The following is a 23,047-nucleotide window of genomic DNA, read 5'->3' as shown; positions in this document are numbered from 1 at the left end:
ATTGAACGTTAGACACACTCACCTTATATGACTCTATACTCAGTTTCATGTACTGTATATGTATATATCTATATATATGGAGTTTGTGGTTTTTTTTATTCTTTGTGGGAAATATATAACCACTCATTACTAATCAAATATTTATCTGGTGAAGTATTACCATGTCTAATAAATTAGGGACAACTTTATAAGGTAAAAAAATTTTATAAAAATCTCGTTTTAACCAATATTATTTAGCCTTTCCAAACTAATGAAACAACTCTAGATTGAATAAAGCTTCCAGCTCTTGAAAATGCTGTTAAGAGTTTGCCTCGACTGCCATGATTTACAGTATACTAAGTAGCCATCATTGTGTGGAAGTGGTAAGAAGCTAGTAACCTTCAAAGAAGTCTTATGATTAAAGGTACCCTTGAACACCATGAAATTCATTGAAGGTAAAGCCCTTTCAGGAGGATATAAATTATCTTGGCAGTATGCTACACCTTATTCCAAATTTTGGAATGTCCGGGAAATTTTAATTGTTTTGGTATTTCAGTTTTAAAGTTAGGGTTACATATTTTATGTGGAAATTTTTTTTGCATAAGAACAGAATTGTTTTTGTATTTATCTGGGTATGGTTTGATAATTATTTGTTTGCTATTTGTAATGATATTATATTTACATTGGAAAGAAATAGTACAAAAACTGAATACTGTATTTAAAAGTGGATTCTCGACATGCATGTACAGAGCGTAGGTATGTTTTATGAGACTGTAATACAGTTGTATCACTTAAAAAGAGGCATATACCACTGTAATTTGACTATCAAGTACTTTAGATGATGTTATTTGGCACTTCAAAAGGAAGCATTTTAAAATGTGTGTTTTTGACTTGCAGTATTTTAGTTACTGTACGCTGTGTTGGTTAATGTGGTGGTGCTGTGTTGAGAGTTGCTTTTTGCAGATGTAAGAAACTTGTGTAAGAAACTTGATGCTTTCCAAAGTCTTGATATATTAGATGTGCTCTTTTGGGAGGAAGTACATTGTACATTGAATATTAATGGAATACATTTATCTGTAATCTAATGTGATAGTCATGTAATACTTTTGTTTTGTGTTTGCTTGCAGACTGCTGCATCATTAATGTTTAGTATTATGTATTTATTTATTGACTGAGGGTATATAAGATGTAATGCAAAGTAAGGAGCCTGTATCATCATAAAGATACAGTGAGTGGTGAACATTACTCAGGTCACTATGTTATCACAGCTGAAAGTTGTAGTACCTGTGTGTTCCCAGAAATTCCCATTTTTATTCTTTGTTTCTCCTACTCCACATTCTGTTTTTCTCTGCTTGTGTGCTGAGAAGTATGCATGCCTTTACCCTATTTATTTCATTCCATACTAGGAAAGAGGCTTATATTTTTAAGTATTTTAGCTTTGGAAATTTTATTTCCTTTTTAAAATTGCTTCAAGGTGGAGATGTATGGGAGGTGCTATTATTAAATCATTTTAATATGAAATCATCTCTGGGGTGCATGAATGGATCTTGTGTCAGTTAGACTGGCTTGTACACAGTCTCCTTAGAAGTTTTTAATACACTTTAACTTCTGATAATAGCACTCCAAGTCCTGCTCACACTATGTCCACTGAATGTACTTTCTTTGAAGGTTCACTTATGAAATTTTCTATAGTGCAAGATCAAGATTGTAAGTACTAAACTAGTAGAGTGTCAAAGTAATGAACCTCTCCCCCTCCTACCTTCAGTACTTATTCTCATTACATTTTGCAGTATTATTGTAGCAGTGTACAGCATTCATACCATTCACACTACCTTACCCAGTTTGCCCCTCTCACATTGATTTCAGTCTTTATTTCTGTATTTATCTTTTCCACTGCCTGAGGTCAAACTGTTGTATATCTTCTACCGTCAATCAGCTTTATTATTATTTTTATTATTATTATTATTATTATTATTATTATTATTATACTATCATTTATAATTTACATTTATATTCTGCAGTATTTTGTTAGTATGATATTGTCATTATTGTGAACTTATAAACCGAGTTAGATGCGCTGCTCCTTACTAGGTTACTTGCTCCTCGGCGGGGTATTTTAAAATGCATAAAAAGAGATAACAAGTTATTGTCAAATTATGTGAAAGTTTCGAGGTAGTAAAACTATTTTTTGTAAGTTTCTGTTTTTCTGTCCTAGCATTTTGCTGTATAAATTCATGAATGACCAATGTAAACTTGGTGGACATTTAGTCTCTGAATTATCCACATACAAATTTGTTTTTGTGTCTTCTACTGTGTGCACTTTTGTCTTGAATACCAAGCTGGTCTAGCTTGTCTTCAGTTCCCTTTTTTCACAAATTTTTGGCCCTTCCTACTAGTCATTGTCAAGCTACTTACACAGTATATATTCACTAAATTTCTGACTTATCCAGTTATTAATTTTTAAAAAGCTTCAGTTTAGTAAAATCAAACTTATTACAATCCCTCTTCAGGCCAGCCCTAAGAAAGCCTACTTATGATAATTATCTTAATTTTTATAGGTCTCTATTTTCCAGCCTCTGGACACCATAATTCTCAGCAACTTTCTCATTTATTGTATGATCTTCCCACCAAGTTATGTCCATGAATCTTGGCATTTTGGTCATACCTCTTGAAACATGTTTTCTTTCCAAGTGTCCATGTTTGCTGTGTATAGCAGTACAAACCTTTAAACTATCCAATTTGTTTTGTAGTCTTATTTACCAGTATTCTGGCAATCCCTTTCCTCTTAATCCATGTTGCTGTCACTTCCTACATTTTCAATAACTTTCAAAAGTCTAGTATAAAATTTTTTTTTTTCCCCAATGCTTGCTCTCCCACTACTACATGGTGCTGCTGCTCCCTCTTTTTTAGTACACAGTACAGTACATTTTAAGTTCACCCTACACCTCTCCTGAAGCTTCCACATAGCCATTTTTGAGTTACCATAAGCTTGTTTGTTCCTACAAAAATTCAAACATCGCTGGAAGAGTATCTTTCATTGCAAGGTTGGAGACTTGTCACTAAACTAGGTAGTGTGATAGTTAACTGGTGGTTATGGAGAGAGAGTTGGGGAATGCCCCTTACCTTCCTCCTGTCACCGAGAACATTTTCTTGAGCTTTTGTGTGTTTTATTCCCAAGAAATGGTGCTATATTCAGAGGCGTGAAGGGTCTCAGTTAGTATAGTGAACCTTCTTCCCCTCAGTTTTTCTTAGTGACCTCACCACTGTGTAGCCCTTCGTTGGCTGAGTCGGTTGAGCTTCAGACTGTCACTCGATGGGCCGGAGTTCAATTCCCCCAGCCGGCTGATGAAGAGTTATTTATTTCTGGTGATAGAAATTCATTTCTTGATATAATGTGGTTCGGATTCCACAATAAGCTGTAGGTCCTGTTGCTAAGTAATCAATTGGTTCTTAGCCACGTAAAATAAGTCTAATCCTTCGGGCCAGAACTAGGAGAGCTGTTGATCAGCTTGGTGGTCTGGTAAAACTAAGGTATACTTAACTCACCACTGTGTAATACCTGTATCTTCCTTTCAGAATCAGTAGTGTTGCTATTGCAGGGAAGAATTTACTGTTGTTGGGAAGTCTGGTGCATGAGGTAGCCTTCAAGTGTTAGCCTGTCATTTCTTTCTGCTGAACACCTCCCTACTCTTTCCTTGAGTACACCCCTCCTGGACGAAATGTGGAAGTCGTGAGGTGGGGGATCACACATTTAACCATATTGCAGTTTTCTGCTATTGTTGCAACTACTAGGAGGTCAATGCTGTTGAGTTTCCAGTAGTGGTCTTCCTTCCAGTGGAAGAAGCCCAAGGTCATTGCCTACTGCAACTTCCTCAGTGAAAGAGAGCAAGACTGAGCTAGGAGGGGAAGATGTGTAAGGGCTCTCCTGTCACCTCCTCTTCCTTGACTCCTTTTTCATCCTCCTCCTGCAGGAGGAAAAAGAACGGGAAGGGCAGAAAGCCTCTTGTAAGAAGTTCCACAGGGGTTGGAGTGACCAAGTATATGGCTTACGCACTTTTAGATGGGAGCTCACATGCTGTACTGTTCTGTTCCATCAGAGAGGACAACATCTTGCTTTTGTTTGATCTGAGAGATGTTTAATTCCAAGAACCTGTCCCTCAGAACTCTTGTTAGTACCTCCACCTTTTTCTGCAACAAGACTTGTGCTAGTTCAAAGCTCTCTGATTCAGACTGACAACAGCCCCTCAGGTGTTTCTTCAGTTTTTCACCTTGGTTTTGGCTAGGGGCTGAGAGATCTTCTGTTCAGGAACTTCTGTGACTGTTATTGGTTCAAAAGCAACTACATCATTTATATATTGCCTGTGAATTCCTGATAGAGATGTGTCATGGCCACACAGAATTTTTGTGGCTGGGAGAGCTCTTCTGTTTGGGAGATTTTGCAAATGTTATTGGCTCCTAAGCAATGACATCATACAACATTTTGTTTAAGACCTGTAAGTGGTTGGTAGAGATAGGTCATGATTATGTCAAAAGTTTCTTTTTCTCGTTGGCTTCTTATGAGGACCCTCAACAAACCTCAGCACCTCACTTGACCAGTTCACTATTTGGTGACCTGTACATGTGTGTGCAGATTAAACTACGCACTACTAAGGAGTCCTCCCCCCCCTCACTCCCCTCCATCTACCCCACCTCTGATGGATAAGTCTAAGTGTGACGATAAATTTACGAGTGCTTAAATTTGCAAACAAAATTGTAGGTTAAATATATGACATTTTGAAAAACAATTTGTATTGTTCCTGGGCATACAAACCAGACCCTTTTACAAAGTATCATTCAGATGCGAGATGGAAACCGGTTGAAACTTGGTAACAAGGTAGTTAACAGGTGAAGGTAGGAGGTGAGTGGAGTATCCTTCACTCACCAACTGTCTTACTTACTTTCCCTTTAGCCCCAGGGACTGAGAAGAGTACTAAATATAAAAGGCTTTGGTTTGTATACTTAGGAAAAATACAAATACCTGTATGTTATTTGTTCTCATGGGAATACAAACCATTTCCTTCTACATAGGAGACTTACTCCTTAATGGGAGGTCAATCCCCTTCAACTAACTAAGAGCTGAGAACCACCACAGAATTGCCATGATCCCGGTTGCCTCGCAAGCAAGGGAGATAGTGACTCCTGAACCCCTACTGGTCTGGTGTAACAGTTGGCAAGAGCAGTAAGACCCTGGGCCTGGATGCCCCCTCTAAGGCAGGAGGGTGTTAATTGAAGTAAGGAACCATTCAGAAAACCATGACATCTGTAGGAGACCATGTCTGAAGGCAGTTTGATCCTGGTAAAACCCAGCATTGGGTGCCTGAGTAACTCTTACATAGTCCTCTCTCCCTTGCTATAGAACAGATGACAAGTAAGACACTGCCACTCAGCTGGGAGAAGATGCCCGATGTGCAATCACTTGTGTCCTGTTCAACTCCAGCATGTACTCCAGACCAGGTGTTGCTCTCAAAAGAAGAAATAAGGATGGAATGAAATCCAGTCATAACACTTCCACCTACAGACTTACACCTGGCTTAGGTACTTCGGACAAGGTACTGACCTTGTCCAAAATGGAGCTCAAATGACTACACATTTTGGACATCCATCACAGGTCTCAAAGAAAAAGTGTTTGGGACATGAATGACATCCCTTGGATAGAATAAGGAATGGAATCTGATACGTCAGACACTCACCCTCATTACCTAGAAACCCCAAAATTTCAGCCAAACAGTGTGGGAAGGACTAATGTTCTTGGCTTCAACATCATTCACATGGGAAGGGAACCAGCCTCCTGCAGTCAGAAAAAACCATACGAGGGAGTCAGTGATGATCTAAAGAACCCATACGAAGCCAAAAGAAAGAATTCACAGAAAACTTCCCAGCACTAATGGTATTAACGAAAGAAGGAAACACTCAAGCTGTGGGTGTGGATAACTTCAAATATTGTAGTACTGAAATGCACAGGCTGGTATAGCAGTATCTCATCTGGATCTCCACCTTACATTTGGAGGGAAGGATTGAGTAAACCCTCAAACTCTTGCCAAAAGAGACAAGACATGAGCTACCACTTCTATTGAGGAACGATGGAACGAGAGCAATCTTCACCCCATTGAAAACCGAATGCAATACAACAAGCCAAAAGACTAGCCCTAATTATACACTGAGGCCAAGAAAGGACAGTTAAAGACACTGTCCAACAGCAGAATAGATTCTTGAGAGATGCTTTCATAATGCTTAAATCACTAAGAACTTGTCACTCAGGACTGAAATTCCTAGGAGACAGAGACAGTCCAACACTTAAAGTATATACAGCTCCACTGAAGAGGAAAGGCCTAACCCAGTAAAAAAAATATTTGCTGAAAGGAATAGTCCATTATCTGCTAGGTATAAGCTCTGAGCAGAGTGATTCCCCAGTCTATGAGACTAATCATAGAGGACAATCCTTCCCTTGATGCATATTCATTGAAAAAATTACAAGGAACGCTATTAAATTCTTTGCTGACCCATGAGAAAAACAACTCTTTAAAGTGCTGAGGTCTTTACACATGGAAATGCATTCAGCGCAGCTGGAAACTGGCTATTCAATTCTAATAAGATTGTTAGGTAGTTAACTATAGGACAGTTGGGTGGGGAGTCCCACTCTTTCATACGGTTATGCAGTCACTTACCTTCTGGCCCATGTATCAGAATGAGGGGTGGCTTGAGGTGGGCAGTATATGTAAAGACCTCAGGTTTGTATGCTAGGAAAAATACAAATTACTTTAAAAATTTGTCATTTGTTCCTACACGAATACAAATCCTCAGTCTTTACATATGAAAGACTTACTTGTTGGTGGGAGGATACTGAGTAAGCTTCTGAACCGACTAGTGGTTTGCCGTACCTGGGCCTCCCTTCCTGGTCATGTAGAGCAATGGAAGTAGTCCCATACTTTGATCTGTTAACCATAAGAGTGTTCAACCTCCTGGCTTCTGGGCCTTTCGAAATAATGGGTTTGAGAAGCATCATTGATTTGAAAAAGGTCTGGATGAACCCTTCATGTCAGAGACAAAGCTGAAGATACTGAAGATAACCAGCGGGTTTGTTAATTGTTAACCCCTCCCTCCCCTTGCTAGAGAAAAGGTAGGACTTGCTCCTACTCCACTAAAGTACATTAGATAATAGAAAGGGTGCTCGGAAATGTAACTCACCAACATCTATGCCCATCCCAACACATGACGGCTTGCCAACCGATCCTCTGCCCATGGAGAGAGAAGGAGAATAAAAGAGATAGGGAGGAGGCTAGTCTCACGCACTCACTCTCTCTCTTTCGCAACCCACATCTTAGCCGAGATGCTACCTGTCCTGCTAAGGGAACTGGATGAGCTACACAACTTGCTGAGCAGCCACCACAGGACCCAAGGAAAAAGTGTCCAAAGACCCATGGGCAACATCCTATAGATAGGAGGTGAAAGTGGTCTGTGGCGACCACACTCCTGCCTTCAGTACCTGGTGAACTGACAAGCTCTTTTTAAATGTGAGGGGCAGACCAATAGCCCTGGTCTCGTGAGCTCTGGCCCAGAACGTACTGTCACCCACTTCGTCAGGTGTAGAGTACACCCATTTGATCGCCTCACAAAGCCAGAAGGAAATGGTGTTCTTGGACACTTCTTTCTTGGTCGAGACTAATGAAGAGTCGTCAACACCCAGGCCTGAGTTGTCGAGTCTTCTTCAGGTAGTACTGTAGCACTCTAACTGGAAACTGAAGCATATCATCTGGTTCATCACCAACAAATTCCTTTAGGGAGGGGATCAAGAAGGACCCGAATCTGGCGTCAGGGACCGATGGATTCTGAGTCTCTGCTATGAATTCTGGGACAAATTCGTGCGTGACAGATCTCCATCCCCTCGAGTGCTTAATGGCAAAAGAAAGGCCGTGTAGTTTGCCTTCTTTCTTCGCCGATGCCAGGGCAAGCAAGAAGACAGTCTTGAGGGTCAGATTCCTGTCTGACAGCTCTCAAAAGGGCTCATAGGGTGCATGAGTCAGGCTCCAAAGAATGAGTCATATCCCACTCAGGGGGCCTGAGTTCCCTGGGAGGGCAAGACTTTTTGAAGCTTCTCATCAGCATAGAAATCTACCAAGAGGAGGAAAGATCAATGCCTTTCAGGTCCAGGAATAGGCCCAGGGAGCCCTGTAGCCCTTAACAGCTGAGAGGAGCTTCTCTCAGCGAAGGAAGACGAGAAAGTCCTGCTGAATAAGTAGTACTGCAGCTCCAACCGGAGAGATACCCTGTCTGCAACACCAACCACAGAAGACGGCCTATTTTCCTTGGTACACAGCTGCAGAGGGCTTGCGAAGGTATCCAGACATCTCTGTCGCTGCTCAATGAAAAAGCCTCTCACTCACAAGAGATGCTGGATAGTTGCCAGCCGCGAAGAGGTAAGGTCTCTACAGACTGGTGGAACATCTTGACATGCGGCTGGCAAAGGAGGTTGTGACAGAGAGGAATCTCTGTCAATGACTCGGATAGCAGAGTTAGTAAGTCCAGGTACCATTCAGCATGTGGCCACTTGGGAGCCACCAGGGTCATCCTGAGATTCAGGGTGATCATGACCCTGTTGATCACCAGACAAATCACAGAACAGAGGAAAAGCGTACGCTTTGAGATTGTCCCAAGGGTGCCTGAAAGGTGTCTTCTGCTGCTTCCCATGGATCCAGGATGACCGAGCAGAAAACTGGCAACTTCCTGTTGTGCTGAATTGCAAAAAAGTCTAACATTGGTCATCCCCAAAGGTTGAACAATCTTTCTGCGACATCTGGGTGTAGGGACCACTCTGTCCCTGTCACTTGACTCTGGCAACTTGAGTTTGTCTGCCTCCACGTTCCTCTTGCTTGGAATGTATCTTCCACTGAGTGCACTACTGCCCATTCATGCACCTGCACCATCAACTCGTAAAGCTGAAGGGATACCAATATCCCCTGCTTGTTGGCGTGTTCCACTACAGTGGTACTGTCACTCATCAGTATCACGGAGTGCCCCATCACTCAATCCTGAAACTTTTGGAGAGCCAAAAAGGCTGCCTTGTGTTCTAGGATATTAATGTGGAGGTACTTGTCGTTCTGATCCCACACCCTGGACGGGTCCAACCAGGGGAGGGACAATATTGATATTTTAATTTATGTGATGTTCAACTCTAGCAGAAGTTTTTGGCCTCGATCGACCATGCCACTGACTCGGATTCTGTGGGTGACAAATATGCTGTCCACCCTCATTCTCCTGAATTTTCTATCTACGAGCTATCAGAATCATTTACATCTACGGTATGTTTGTGTAATGATCAAATTCTTGCCATTTTAGAGTAACTGCAGAATTCTAAGCATTGAAAAGATTACTGTCATGCCACCACCACAACAATGGAGTACAAAGTCTGGTAAAATTCCTAAAAAAAGACAGATAATTCTAGAAAGAACCCAATTCATAATAAGAAAATGAGATGGGAGGAAGGGATTAAGTTAAGTACATCCACAAAGTGAGATGAAAGCAAAGAGAGTAAAGAGACTTGGAAGATATATAAAGATCAAATGAGAAACTTCCAAAGAGAAGATTGATAGAAAGATGTTTTGCAGGATTTTTAAAACAGTTAATTAGGATAATGAATATGGAACCTGAGGACTAAAACATGACAAAGGGAAAATTCTGTTGTTCCATCAGCAGAGATTAGGACAACCCTTTAGAAAAGTTGAGACTTGACAAATGGGACGACACTAAAACAGATATTTACTGAAGGTGAAGGGATGACCTCGTGGAAAGTTATGAAGGAATGAGATTACTAGAGCGTTTGCTATCAATTTACTGATGAAGCTGCTAAAAACAGTAACACCTGTCGACGAGACATAAAAATCAGCTATAAGATAAACATCTTGTAGAAAGGAAGAGATTATTTTATATGGATATGTACAAAGACAAGTAATGAGATACCAGGAATCATTAAGCTGGTGATGTCAACATACTAACAGGATCTAGAGTTTAGATGGTGCAGGTATATCAAATGATTTAGTATCATCAAAATTAGTTTCTTTACGTTTATTGTAATAACGTAAGAAAACTACAAAAGCGATGCATGAGTCCTTTGGGTTGCTTAGTGCAGGTGATCAAACATCCATAACAGGATCCAGATAAAGTTGTGTGAAATGTTTGAAAATATTAAAATTGTAAAGATAATTTGTAGTTTTCTAGGGTTTACCAACCAGAGTTTTTATATAGGAGTATCCTTCGGCTGGAGCTAGAGACAGTTGTTGATCTTGGGAACAAGGTAGGTAACCCTTGGTTATTGGGCGTGATTAGGGAATACCTTCACTCTCCTACCGTCACCAAGCACTCCTTCAGCCACAGGTACAAAGAGAGATGGGACTGATAAAAGCTCTGGGTTGTATACTAGGAAAAATACACATTATTGTACTGTACCTTAAAATTTTATATTTGTTCAGATAGAAATACAAACAGCCATTTTGCGAAGACATACTCTGTAGGTGGAAGGTGGTCTCTGAAAAACTGAGCTGGAGCTGAACCCTACTGGAACTGCAATGACCCCGCCACAGCACGGGAAGGGATGCAAGCTCCTGTAACCTCCTACTCAGGGTCTGGCATATGGGATGATCGAGAAGTAGGGTATGCTGTAGGGTTTGTAAAGTCTTGATCAAGTGAAAAAAGTTAGGAACCATAAAATTCTCATTGCAGAAATGAAGTCAGAAGGCAACTGTTTCTTGTTAACACAAACTGATGGGTCCAGAGTAGCTCAACTTCTGCTTCCACTTTGTTAAAGGGAAGAATGGAGGAGACAACATCTCAAAGAAAGATCTCTTATGACTGGGTGCTCAAGAGTAGTCAACTGCATATCTAGCCCGACCCAGCTGGTACCATGGTCTAAATGTTGCTCTGGGAAGGAGGAATGGAAAGAAGAGTGTCCAGTTACTCTGCGTCATACCCCAAGATTTACACCAGCAAAAGTACTCTGGTGAAATGTTTGTTGGCCAAATGGAGCTGGGTGCCTAAACAACTTGTTGAGCAGGCACCAAGCCTCCTCAGCGATTAGTATCCTGAGACTTGAGGCTGGCTTCCCTCAGGTATAATGAGATAAAGGTTGTCTGTCTATGCAAGGCCCTTATCATTACTTGGAAAACTGAAAAATTCCTCCCAAAGGATACAGATGGTCCCACACTGACTTTGTGGGTTCCTGAATGAGTAAAGTGACATCTCCTCAGAAGGGGCATAAGCTTGTTTGGATACCTCACAGAGAAAGAAAAGAATGCCTCCTCCTTGTGCTTGAGTAGGAGAGCTATTAGTGCTCTTCTTGGTCTTCATTTCCTTCATCATCTACCTCCACCTCCCGACCCCACTCTTTTTCCATGTGCAGGCAAGCATCAAAGAAAGAAGTGTAGTCTTCACATAAGAAGTCTTGATAGGCTACCACACTCTCTCTCCTGCAGACTGGCGTGGTTACTGTGACACCAGCATTGACTGGCATTTCCTGGTGCCAACCCATTTAGACTTGAGGTCTGCTCCTGCCTTGTCTCTCTGTGAGCTCTTGCGCTCACATCAGAAGCTTCTCTTCCAGGCTACTTGACTCATTGCCTGGTTCATGAATCATACCCTTCTGCTCTGACTCTGGAGTTGTCTGGGAGTGCCAACCCACCCAGTAAGGGATATGTGTGGCCAGTTCACTAGTTACGTACCCAGTTTGTGGATCAGGTTTGCTGATAGATAGCAACAGGGTAATTGGTTCTCTTGGTCCATCCAAGGTCAGCCCCCTTGATTTGGGACCCCCCGGACATGGTGAGAGGCGCTCTTGAACCCCTGGAATTTGTTCCTAGGTTCGAGTCCAAGAGTCCTATGTACTATGTATTCATTTGGGTTAATTCTTGTGGAATTTTCCACTGGCTGGGACTGGGGCTGTGAGGTTCAAGAAATGTCAGAGGTGAAAGACCAATCCTTTATTATTCTCGACAGGTGTTTATAATGCGGAAAGCGGATGGAAAGGTAGCCAGCGACCTGAGGCCCCCCACTGCGTCCATACAGGGGTTGTGTTTATTAACAGGCATAAAAAGACATATATAATGAGTTACTGAACATGTAAAAGGCAGATATATATATCGGCGGACAGGCCATACAATAATGCAATGAGATACATAAAGAATCTGAAATAATAACAAGTAACATATATGAAGTTATTAATGTACGTATGAAGAGCGAAACACAAGAATGGAGAGGCGATTTGATGCCCTTACAAATACTCCCCCCACCCCAAGACAAATAATTAGAGGAGCAATTATTGGATGAAACAACCCCGACATCTGGGGTTAGTTTGATGTGTACCCTGGGCTGCCCCGGACCCGCTTTGGTGGGGGAGGCGGGTGTCTTGAGGAAGGTACTGAGGGGCTCTGAGACACCTGCCTGCCTCCTCGTGTACCTCGCTGTCCAACAGCAATGCCAGCTTCAACCTGTCGATGGTGACCCAGTCTTCCCACCCGTGGATGTCAAGGAAGTATGCCTTGGCAGCCTGCCTGATGACTTGGTGGGGCCCCCTGTAGGGCCTGGTTAAGGGCGACCAACGGGCATCCACCCTGACGAAGACGTAGGCGCAGGAGTCTAAGGTGGGTGGGCTGTAGGTGGTGGTTCTGTCGGTGAAGGTCTTATGGCAGGGCGCGAACTTCTGTGCGAGTCCCCTCAACCTCGGGAGGGGGGTGTTAGCGCCATCGGCTGACAGCGGGAAGAATTCTCCAGCCAGTGTCTTCCTGTAGACTTTCTCAGCAGGGGAGGCGTTGCCATTTGCCTTCGGTGCGGTGTGGAGACCCAGCAGGACCCAGGGGAGCTGTTCCTTCCACCTCTCGTTGGTGCAACATGCCACGAGAGCTGCCTTAAGAGAGTGGTACCATGCTGTTCGCTGTGGGGTTGTAGGCCGTTGTGCTGTGTAGCGTTGGCCTTCTTCAGCCACAAGTTTTCGCCAGTAGAGACCCGCTATAGTGCCTCCGACAGGGAGCTGCCATGAGACACTTCAAGTACCTGCTGGAGGGGACCAAATCCACAATCCTAACAGATCACAAACCCTTGGTGCACGCATTTGCAAAGCAGGGAGACGCATGGTCTGCAAGGCAACAGCAACACCTCACCGCCATCTCCGAATTCAGGTGCACCATCAACTACGTACCTGGCAGGAAGAACCCAGTAGCCAACGCCCTATCGAGAGTAGAAATCAATTCTCTTTACCTCAGCATCAACTACGAAGACCTGGCAAAAGAACAAGCAGCAGACCCAGAGACGGCAGACTACAGGACTTGCAGTGATGCCTCTTAAGTGGGAAGACATGCTGTTAGCAAACTTGAACACAACTCTCCTCTGCGACACCAGCACAGGCTGTCCCCGTCCCCTAGTACCCGCCTCGAGGAGGAAGCAGGTGTTCAACATAGTCCACAGTCTCCCCCATCCATCAGGGCGCACAACGGCACGCCTCATGACTGGCATCAACAAGGACGTTCAGCAGTGGGCAAGGAGCTGCATCCCATGCCAGGCAAGCAAAACATCCCGGCACACAGAGTCTGGGGTCAGCAACTTCCCCCAGCCTCATTGGTGCTTCAGCCACATCCACATTGACATCGTCGGGCCTCTTCCACAGTCAGGAGGAGCCAGATACCTCCTAATGATCATGGACCGCTACACCTGCTGGCCTGAGGCAACCCCCATGGAGGAGGCATAAACAGCATCATGTGCAGAGGCCCTCCTCTCCTGTTGGATCAGCCGTTTCGCAGTGCCAGACAGCATCACTACAGACAGGGGTCCAGCCTTCCTGTCAGAGCTCTGGGTCTCCTTGGCACGGCTGATGGGTACAACACTACACAGCACAATGGCCTACAACCCCACAGCGAACAGCATGGTACCGCTCTCTTAAGGCAGCTCTCATGGCACGTTGCACCAACGAGAGGTGGAAGGAACAGCTCCCCTGGGTCCTGCTGGGTCTCCACACCGCACCGAAGGCAAATGGCAACGCCTCCCCTGCTGAGAAAGTCTACGGGAAGACACTGGCCGGAGAATTCTTCCCGCTGTCAGCCGATGGCGCTAACACCCCCCTCCCGAGGTTGAGGGAATTCACACAGAAGTTCGCGCCCTGCCATAAGACCTTCACTGACAGAACCACCACCTACAGCCCACCCACCTTAGACTCCTGCGCCTACGTCTTCGTCAGGGTGGATGCCCGTTGGTCGCCCTTAACCAGGCCCTACAGGGGGCTCCACCAAGCCATTAGGCAGGCTGCCAAGGCATACTTCCTTGACATCCACGGGCGGGAAAACTGGGTCACCATCGACAGGTTGAAGCTGGCATTCCTGTTGGACAGCGAGGTACACGAGGAGGTAGGCAGGTGCCCCAGAGTTCCCCCTCAGTACCTCCCCGCAGACACACCCGCTCCCCCACCAAAGCGGGTCCGGGGCAGCCCAGGGTACACATCAAGCTAACCCCAGATGTCGGGGTTGTATCATCCAATAATTGCTCCTCTCATTATTTGTCTTGGGGTGGGGGTGTAAAGTCACCTACAGAGCCGTCAGCGGAGTCTCCATCGAACGTGTCATTCACTAAGTCTCCGCTGAGCAAGTTTTCTATGGTGGCGTCCCATTTTCTTCGCCATACAATTGGTCACGCCTAACGTGCCAGGTCACGCAATTTCAATCATTTAAACTATGTATGTACTTGTTCACCTGTCGTCAATTGTGTATCTTGTATTTCTTCATTCGCAGGCATCAAGATTATATCCATATTGGAATTCTGTCTGTTTTTATATTGTAAAGTGTACTTGCTAGCTGTATATTATTGTTAATTATTATCGACCTCAGGTCACACACAATCTCATTGTCTTTCGCGGCACGGTGCCAGTCTGCCGCTATATAAACTGCCTGGATCTGAAATAAAGCAGCAGTTCTCTTTTACCTGCTCGTTTTTTTTGCACCTCTTACAGGGGGAGTATTTGTAAGGGCATCAAATCGCCTCTCCATTCTTGTGTTTTGCTCTTCATACTCACATTAATCACTTCATATATGTTACTTGCGATTTCAGATTCTTTATGTATCTCATTGTATGCTTCATTGTACGGCCTGTCCGCCGATATATATATCTGCCTTTTACACGTTTGGTAACTCATTATATATGTCTTTTTATGCCTGTTAATAAACACAACCCTTGTATGGACGCAGCGGGGGGCCTCAGGTCGCCAGCTACCTTTCCGTCTGCTTTCCGCATTATAAACACCTGTCGAGAATAATAAAGGATCGGTCTTTCACCTATGACATTTCTTGAACCTCACAACCCCAGTCCCAGCCAGCTGTGATACTTTTCCTATCAAATAAATTTTACCAAAAGTGGAAAATTCCACAAGAATTAACCCAAATGAATACATAGTACATAGGACTCTTGGACTCGAACCTAGGAACAAATTCCAGGGGTAAAGAGCCCCCTCACCATGTCCAGGAGGTCCCAAATCAAGGGGGCTGACCTTGGCTGGACCAAGAGAACCAATTACCCAGTTGCTATCTATCAGCAAACCTGATCCACAAACTGGGTACGTAACTAGTAAACTGGCCACACAAATCACTTACTGGGTGGGTTGTGCAAACACCCTCTAGACAACTCCAGAGTCAGAGCGAGAAGGGTATGATTCATGAACCAGGCAAATGAGCCAAGTAGCCTCGACTTGATGTGAGCGCGAGAGCTCACTGAGAGACTAGACAGGAGCAGACCTCAAGTCTAAATGGGCTGGCACCAGGGAAATGCCAGTCAATGCTGGTGTCTAGGCAACCACGCCCAGTCTGCAGGGAGAGAGTGTGTGGTAGCCTATCAAGACTTCTTACGTGAAGACTACACTTCTTTCTTGATGCTTGCCTGCGCAGGGAAAGAGAGTGGGGTCGAGGTGGAGGTAGATGATGAAGGAAATGAAGACCAAGAAGAGCACTAATAGCTCTCCTACTCAAGCACAAGGAGGAGGCATTCTTTTCTTTCTGACTCTGTGAGGTATCCAAACAAGCTTATGACCCTTCTGAGGAGATGTCACTTCTTACTCATTCAGGAACCCACGAAGTCAGGGGTGTAGGGTCCATCCGTATCCTTTTGGAGGAATTTTTCAGTTTTCCAAGTAATGATAAGGGTCTTGCTTAGGCAGACAACCTTTATCTCATTATACCTGAGGGATGCCAGCCTCAAGTCTCAGGATACTAATCCTTGAGAGCTTTGGTGCCTGCTCAACAAGTTGTTTAGGCACCCAGCTCCATTTGGCCAGACAAACATTTCACCAGAGTACTTTTGCTGGTGTAAATCTGGGGCTATAAATGCAGAATAACTGGACACTCTTCTGTCCATTCCTCCTTCCCAGAGCAACATTTAGGCAATGGTACCAGCTGGGTCGGGCTAGATACAGTTGACTACTCTTGAGCACCCAGTCATAAGAGATCTTTCTTTGAGATGCGTCTCCCTCCATTCTTCCCTTTAACAAAGTGGAAGCAGTGATTGAGCTACTCTGGACCCATCAGTTTGTGTTAACAAGAAATTAGTTGCCTTCTGACTTCATTTCTGCAATGAGGAATTTTATGGTTCCCTGAACTTTTCTGTACTTGATCAAGGCTTTACAAACCCTCATTACATACCCTACTTCTCGATCATCCCATATGCCAGACCGAGTAGGAGGTTACAGGAGTCATTGCATCCCTTCCCCGTACTCGTGGCGGGGTCGCTGCAGTTCCAGTAGGGTTCAGCTCCAGTCAGTTTTCAGAGACTACCTTCCACCTACAGAGTATGTCTTCGCTAAAATGGCTGTTTGTATTTTTATATGAACAAATATAAAATTTTTAAGGTACAATAATGTGTATTTTTCCTAGTATACAACCCAGAGCTTTTTATCCGTCCCATCTCTCTTTGTACCTGTGGCTGAAGGAAAGTGCTTGGTGACGGTAGGAGAGTGAAGGGTATTCCCTAATCACTCCCAATAACCAAGGGTTACCTACCTTGTTCCCAAGATCAACAACTGTCTCCTAGCTTCAGCTGAAGGATACTCCTATATAAAAGGCTCTGGTTGGTAAACCTAGAAAAACTACAAATTATCTTACAATTTTAATATTTTCATAAACATTTCTACAACTTTATCTGATCCTGTTATGGATGTTTGATCACCTGCACTAAGCAACTCCAAAGGGACTTATGCACGCTTTTGTAGTTTCTTATGTTACTACAATAAACGTAAGAAACTAATTTTTGATGTATACTAAATCATTTGATATACCTGCCACCATCTAAACTCTAGATCCTGTTAGTATGTTGACATCACCAGCTTAACGATTCCTGACATCTCGTTGCTTGTCTTTGTACATATCCATATATAAATAATCTCTTCCTTTCTACAAGATGTTTATCTTATAGCTGATTTTATGACTCGTCGACAGGTGTTACTGTTTTTAGCAGCTTCATCAGTAAATTGATAGCAAACGCTCTAGTAATCTCATTCCTTCATAACTTTCACACGAGGGCATCCCCTTCACCTTCAGTAAATATCTGTTTTAGTCTCGTCCCATTTGTCAGGTCTCAACTTTTCCTAAGGGTTGTCCTAATCTCTGCTGATGGAACAACTTAAATTTTTCCCTCTGTCATGTTTTAGTCCTCAAGTTCATATTCATTATCCTAACTGACTGTTTTAAAAATCCTGCAAACATCTTTCTATCAATCTTCCCTTTGGAAGTTTCTTCATTTGATCTTTATATATTCTTCCAAGTCTCTTTACTCTACTTTGCTTTTCATCTCACTTTGTGGATGTACTTGAATTTAATCCCTCCTCCCGTATCTCATTTATTATTATGAATTGGGTTCTTTCTAGAATTATCTGTCTTTTTTAGGAATTGCCAGACTTGTACTCCATTGTTGTGAGTGGTGGCATGACGAAGTAAATACTTTTCAATGCTTAGAATTACGCGGTTACTCTAAAATGGCAAGAATTTGATCATTACACAAACATACCGTAGATGTAGATGATTCTGATATCTCCTAGTTAGAAAATTCAGGAGAATGAGGGTGGACAGCATATTTGTCACCCACAGAATCCGAGTCAGTGGCATGGTCGATCGAGGCCAAAAACTTCTGCTAGGGTTGAACATCACATAAATTAAAATATCAATATTGTCGGCCCCCCCCCCCCCCGTGGTTGGACCCCTCTCCAGGATAAGAGTGCATGCTAGAACATTTTCTCAACTTGATGTTCAATAAACAGAAATAAAACTCCTAAAAATGAGCAAGGGCAGCATCTGTGATTAAAGACAGCCCTCAAAATCAAGGTGGGTACGTCCTGTTACATGACAATTACCTAATAAAGAACAGTGGCAACGAAAAGAAACTAAGTTTGAAGGTAACCTTAATGCAGTGTTTTTTTTTTTTTTTTTTTTTGGGGGTTGGGGGGGCAGGTGGAACAGCAAATTGATTGAGATTTGCTCTCATAACAAGCAGATGGAAACTGCCTTCAGTTTTAGAGAACAGGTTGCTCAGTTAACGCCCGACATCAGGGATGTTTATTTTTAACACACGCGCATGGTTGACGACATAAGCTAATTTTCCGAAACAAATTAATGGTGAAAATGACCGTAAACAAGCCCTGGCTCCTCAGTTATATGTGAGGAGCAATTATACAGCCTCAAATCCAATGGAAGGAGTTAACATGAAATAAATATATTAGTAAATTCACATGTTAATGCATATAATATTTATATAGATGAAACTGTTACTCAACTTTCAAAACAGTACAATAAAATCATAGCTCAAAACCTACATTTAAAGATAAAATCCTTTGCCCAAAATACAAATGTAAGTTCTTTTATACACAGTAATCAACACCCAAATTCGGGAGTTCCTTTATCGAAAAGTGTCCTCTCTCTGTGCTTCTGAAAATCGTTCCTCAGAAACTCAATGGAATTCTCGACTGACTCAAGGAAAGAAAAAAAATTACAATCCACGCGAAATGTACAGAGAGAGAGAGAAAAAAAGTTTAGACCTTAGTCTCTTTAAAGTATTACTATGTACAGAAGAAATCCATTAAGACAAAAAGCAATGCAAATAAATAAGGCAACCAGATTAGCACAGAATATGAATCAGGATATAAAAGAAACAGAAAATATTAATTTAAAAAAATCCAACTCCATAAAACCAAGTCACTACACATTCACTGCAATGAGACGACCAAAGAGTTATGAAAATAATAATTTAGCTAGACTACTAAGCTAAAGATCTAATTGCGGCTTCGTAAAAACCTCACAATCGAACTGAGTGCAAAAATTGTACGAGAAGATTGATATTTTTTTAAGGAATTTTCTGTGACATTCTGTGACATAATTCCTTGAGAATCTGCATCAGTCCGCTCACAGTCCTTCCATACAGTACCTCAAACAGTGAATACACAGTACCTCCTGGCACATCTTCTTTAGCATTGATTTTAGCACACCAATGATCCTTTTTCATGACCATTTTATCTTGGATTATACAGTTATAAACAGCTGCTTGGTGCACACCAGATGGCTTACCACCCTCATCATTTCAGAAGTCAACTGGGTTCCTCGGTTGTTGAGCATCTCTTTGGATAATCCTACCCCCCATGAAAGCTTTGGGTAGTGCCTCTCTCACCTGCTTAGTTTCTATTTTAGGAAGTGCCACTGACTCTAGGTACCATGTAGCTAAATCTACCACCGCCAATATAGGTCTAATCAGGTCTGCAGCTACTCTCTTGAACAACTCTTCTAGCACTGGTATCTTTCCCAATGGTATCTTGCTGGTATAGTCCTTTGTTGCAGTCTTCTGGCAAATGTCACAAGACCTGCAAAATGTAGTGATGTCGTCAACCACTCCTGGCCAACAAAAACTGCTGTTTATACTGTCCACAGTCTTCTTAGCTCCACTGACCACTGACAATGGACTCATAAGAACGGTGTACCCTATACTGTATCCAGCATCAGTCTTGGCTCTTGCTCACTGCTCGGCTAGGTCAGGATCCTTCTGCTGGGCTCCTTTCAGCTGTTCTGATCCTACTTCTGGGATGCTTGAAGCATCTGCCAGTGGCTTGGTGCAGCATTTCTCCTGCCAAATTTGGGTTCTGATCATAAGACTGTTGTCTAGGTACTAGCCTTCTCCAAATCCATCCCTACATCACTTTCCTCTAGCTCATCCCTTTGGTCATGTGTCCCTACATTTTTCTTGACCTTTAAGCTACAAGCTTTGATCATTTCTTCAGGGTCCTTTATGCCTGGAATGTTTCCAGTATTAAGGACATAAACGGGGTTGTCTAGGCACATGGCAAGTAACTCCCTCATAGTATGGAGTGTTTATATAAATCTTTACAACTGGATATCTACAGATACTCTTAGTGTGAGTGCACAAACCCATTTCTTATCAGTCACTTGGTTCTCAGCTACCAAACTTTCATCTGCAACTTTTATGTGCAACTGCACTTGTAAACCTGTATTTTGTAGTACAGTAGCCTTCTCCTTGCCTACATTCCCTTCACTAAACGGTAAATTACATCGCCTCTTCCTCTGTTCTGCAGATCTGCATGCTGCTAACACAGCAGATAGTATGTACCTACGTTTTTGTCAGTCTGCTTCTGCTCAGCCATCTCGTAGTCCTTGGTTCTCTGGAGACTCCAACTAGACTAATTTACTGGCTCCAGGTATTCCACTAAGCTTAACATGTGTGCCTCCAGGTACCTCTCCCCAAATTTCACCATCTTGTTAATGTCTTTTGGTATTCTATCCCAAAGTAGCAGTGACATCTTGGTCAAACACGTGCTGGTTGATTCTGTCAGTCTGTTCGCTCTTGTGCTGGTTATTTATAGAGTCACTCTTCAGTCCTCACTCAAACATTCAAACGCACTCTCTATGATGCCAGTGGGAAGAAGTTTTGTAATTCTGGCCTATTCAGGCAGCTTGGAAACACCTTGGAAAAAGCCATTACATAAATCCTTAAAGTTGAAGGATACTTCCCTAAGGAACACCCTCTTCCTGTAGGAATGGACTAGAAATGTTGTTCCCTACTTACTGTACTTTACAAAATCAGTCACATGAAAATGAATTTCTGAATCTTATATATCCAAACATCCCTATCTTTTGAAGCTGTGATCTCTTACGCTATTTTCATATAAAAAAAATACTCCAATAATTTGGCACTGGTTTATAAAACCATTTGAATTTGGTTCGAAATCAGAAATAGGCCTAAAGCTATAAGTTTTTTCTAAATCAAAACTGAAAGGCAGAGAGCAATTTATTTTTTTCCAAATGCTGGACTAATGTGGTATTTTTCATCTTTTCTATTAGCTTACAGATACAGCTTACTAGAGCTACTACTCTGTAGTCCTATTTGGTTCTACCACAGAGATTGTTAAAGATATTTCCTAACTCCCTGGTCCCCTGTTTTCTGAAGTCAGAGAGATATTTCAGCATTCGTTAGAAAATAGTGTTCTTGCCTGGAGCTCGGCATAAGCCAAAACTTCACCTAGCCCTTTTAATGGAAATCTGGCACAATAGGCATTAGGGTTGAACTGGGTCTGGAGCAATCTGATAGTCTGATTCTTCAAAATTGTTGATTGGGGTTAATAATTTCCAAGGCTAGATATTCTTCTCCCCCAAAAGAAATTTTTTTTCCTAATTCTTCAGCCACTTGTCTTGGGCTTTTTACAAGAATATTATAAATTTTTAACTTGAAAAGTGGACACAAAAACTTCTTGCCAAGTTTCCCTATTTTTCTCCATTCTGTTCTTGATGTGCCTTTGAATTTATGCCATTAATAAAACAAAGCCAAGATTCACTCTTGACTCTTGAACTACCTATGTTGCTTGGCCAGAGAACGCTGGTAAATGACCTTGGCCTGCAAAGAAGCGAAACATATTTCCTATACATCTTCCTAGTGATCCCTCCCAGACTGCTACTATATGCCGTATATCATCAGGAAACAATATCTAGTTTTTGCTCCAAGTCATAAGACCATGGACACTCAAAGATACTCTCAAATAATCATAAGCCTCAATGCAAGAGCCAAAAGATTCAAACTCTATATACAGGTTGACATCACTGCTCCCTTCAATTTATACTTTGGAGAGACTATTGAAAGATTAACCACATTAAGGTGTATTAGGTAGTGGTTGCTTCCATTCAAAAATTCTTGAACAAAACCAGTTAAAATCATGATGAACATTCGAGAAATATGCTTCAATCTGTACGTGATAATTTAAAATGATGTTATGATAGCTCACTGAGCAAGGGTCACCAGGATTATTCTAAGTCTTGGAGTCACCAGCACTGAGGTGATCAACCTCTGGATCAGGTAGAACAAAGGAAAAGCATAAACGTCAAAGTTATCCCTAGGGTACTGGGAGGCTTCTTCCAAGCAACCTGGGGTCCAGCACCGCAAGTAGAGCACTGCAAACTTACGTTTACCTGCATGGCAAACAAGTTGATCCCCGGGGTTCACCAGCCTCAGAACATTTCCACTACATGCAGATGTAGTGACCACTCCTTCCAGATGACCTGTCTCTGGTGATTGAGCTGATCTAATACTATATTCCGATACATCCAGCTGATAGCCAATCTGTAAAGTGAGAGGGAGACCTCCCCAACACCTTGTTTAAATGATACTGTACTGTGAATGTGTTGTTTCTCATTCACGTGACTCAGTGTCTCTTCAACTGATATCAGAAAGGTTACACAATCACTGCCATTGTATTGGGAGTTACAATGATCAGGGGCGTCATTTTTGAGGGCTGGGGGCAACTGCTAGAAGCTCAAGTTGCCCCCCCCAAGCCTCAGCTTGCCCCCCCTCACACCCCAAGCCCCAAGAAATGCTGTAGTAGGTTTCCATTATTACTCTTTTCCATTATTCCTACCGAAATTCAAATGTGTCACCACACAAGTTATTTCTATCTATCTATCTGTATATCTACCTACCTATCTGTTTGTCTGTCTGTCTATATTTCTCTATCACACACAATGTTTGTTTGTCT

General features: G+C 42.6%; 1 protein-coding gene across 1 annotated transcript; it reads left to right on the top strand.

Annotated features, from left to right (window-relative positions):
• The first annotated feature begins 13,946 nt into the window (after positions 1 to 13,946).
• On the top strand, positions 13,947 to 14,498 carry LOC136851627 (uncharacterized). The gene has a single exon (XM_067126018.1). It carries the CDS (start codon positions 13,947 to 13,949, stop codon positions 14,496 to 14,498), a length of 552 nt encoding a protein of 183 aa, XP_066982119.1.
• The last annotated feature ends 8,549 nt before the right edge of the window (positions 14,499 to 23,047 follow it).

Source organism: Macrobrachium rosenbergii, chromosome 3, assembly GCF_040412425.1.
Source record: "Macrobrachium rosenbergii isolate ZJJX-2024 chromosome 3, ASM4041242v1, whole genome shotgun sequence".
NCBI lineage: Eukaryota > Metazoa > Arthropoda > Malacostraca > Decapoda > Palaemonidae > Macrobrachium > Macrobrachium rosenbergii.
The sequence above is the reverse complement of the archived record's forward strand: the minus strand, read 5'-3'. Positions and strand labels throughout refer to the sequence as shown.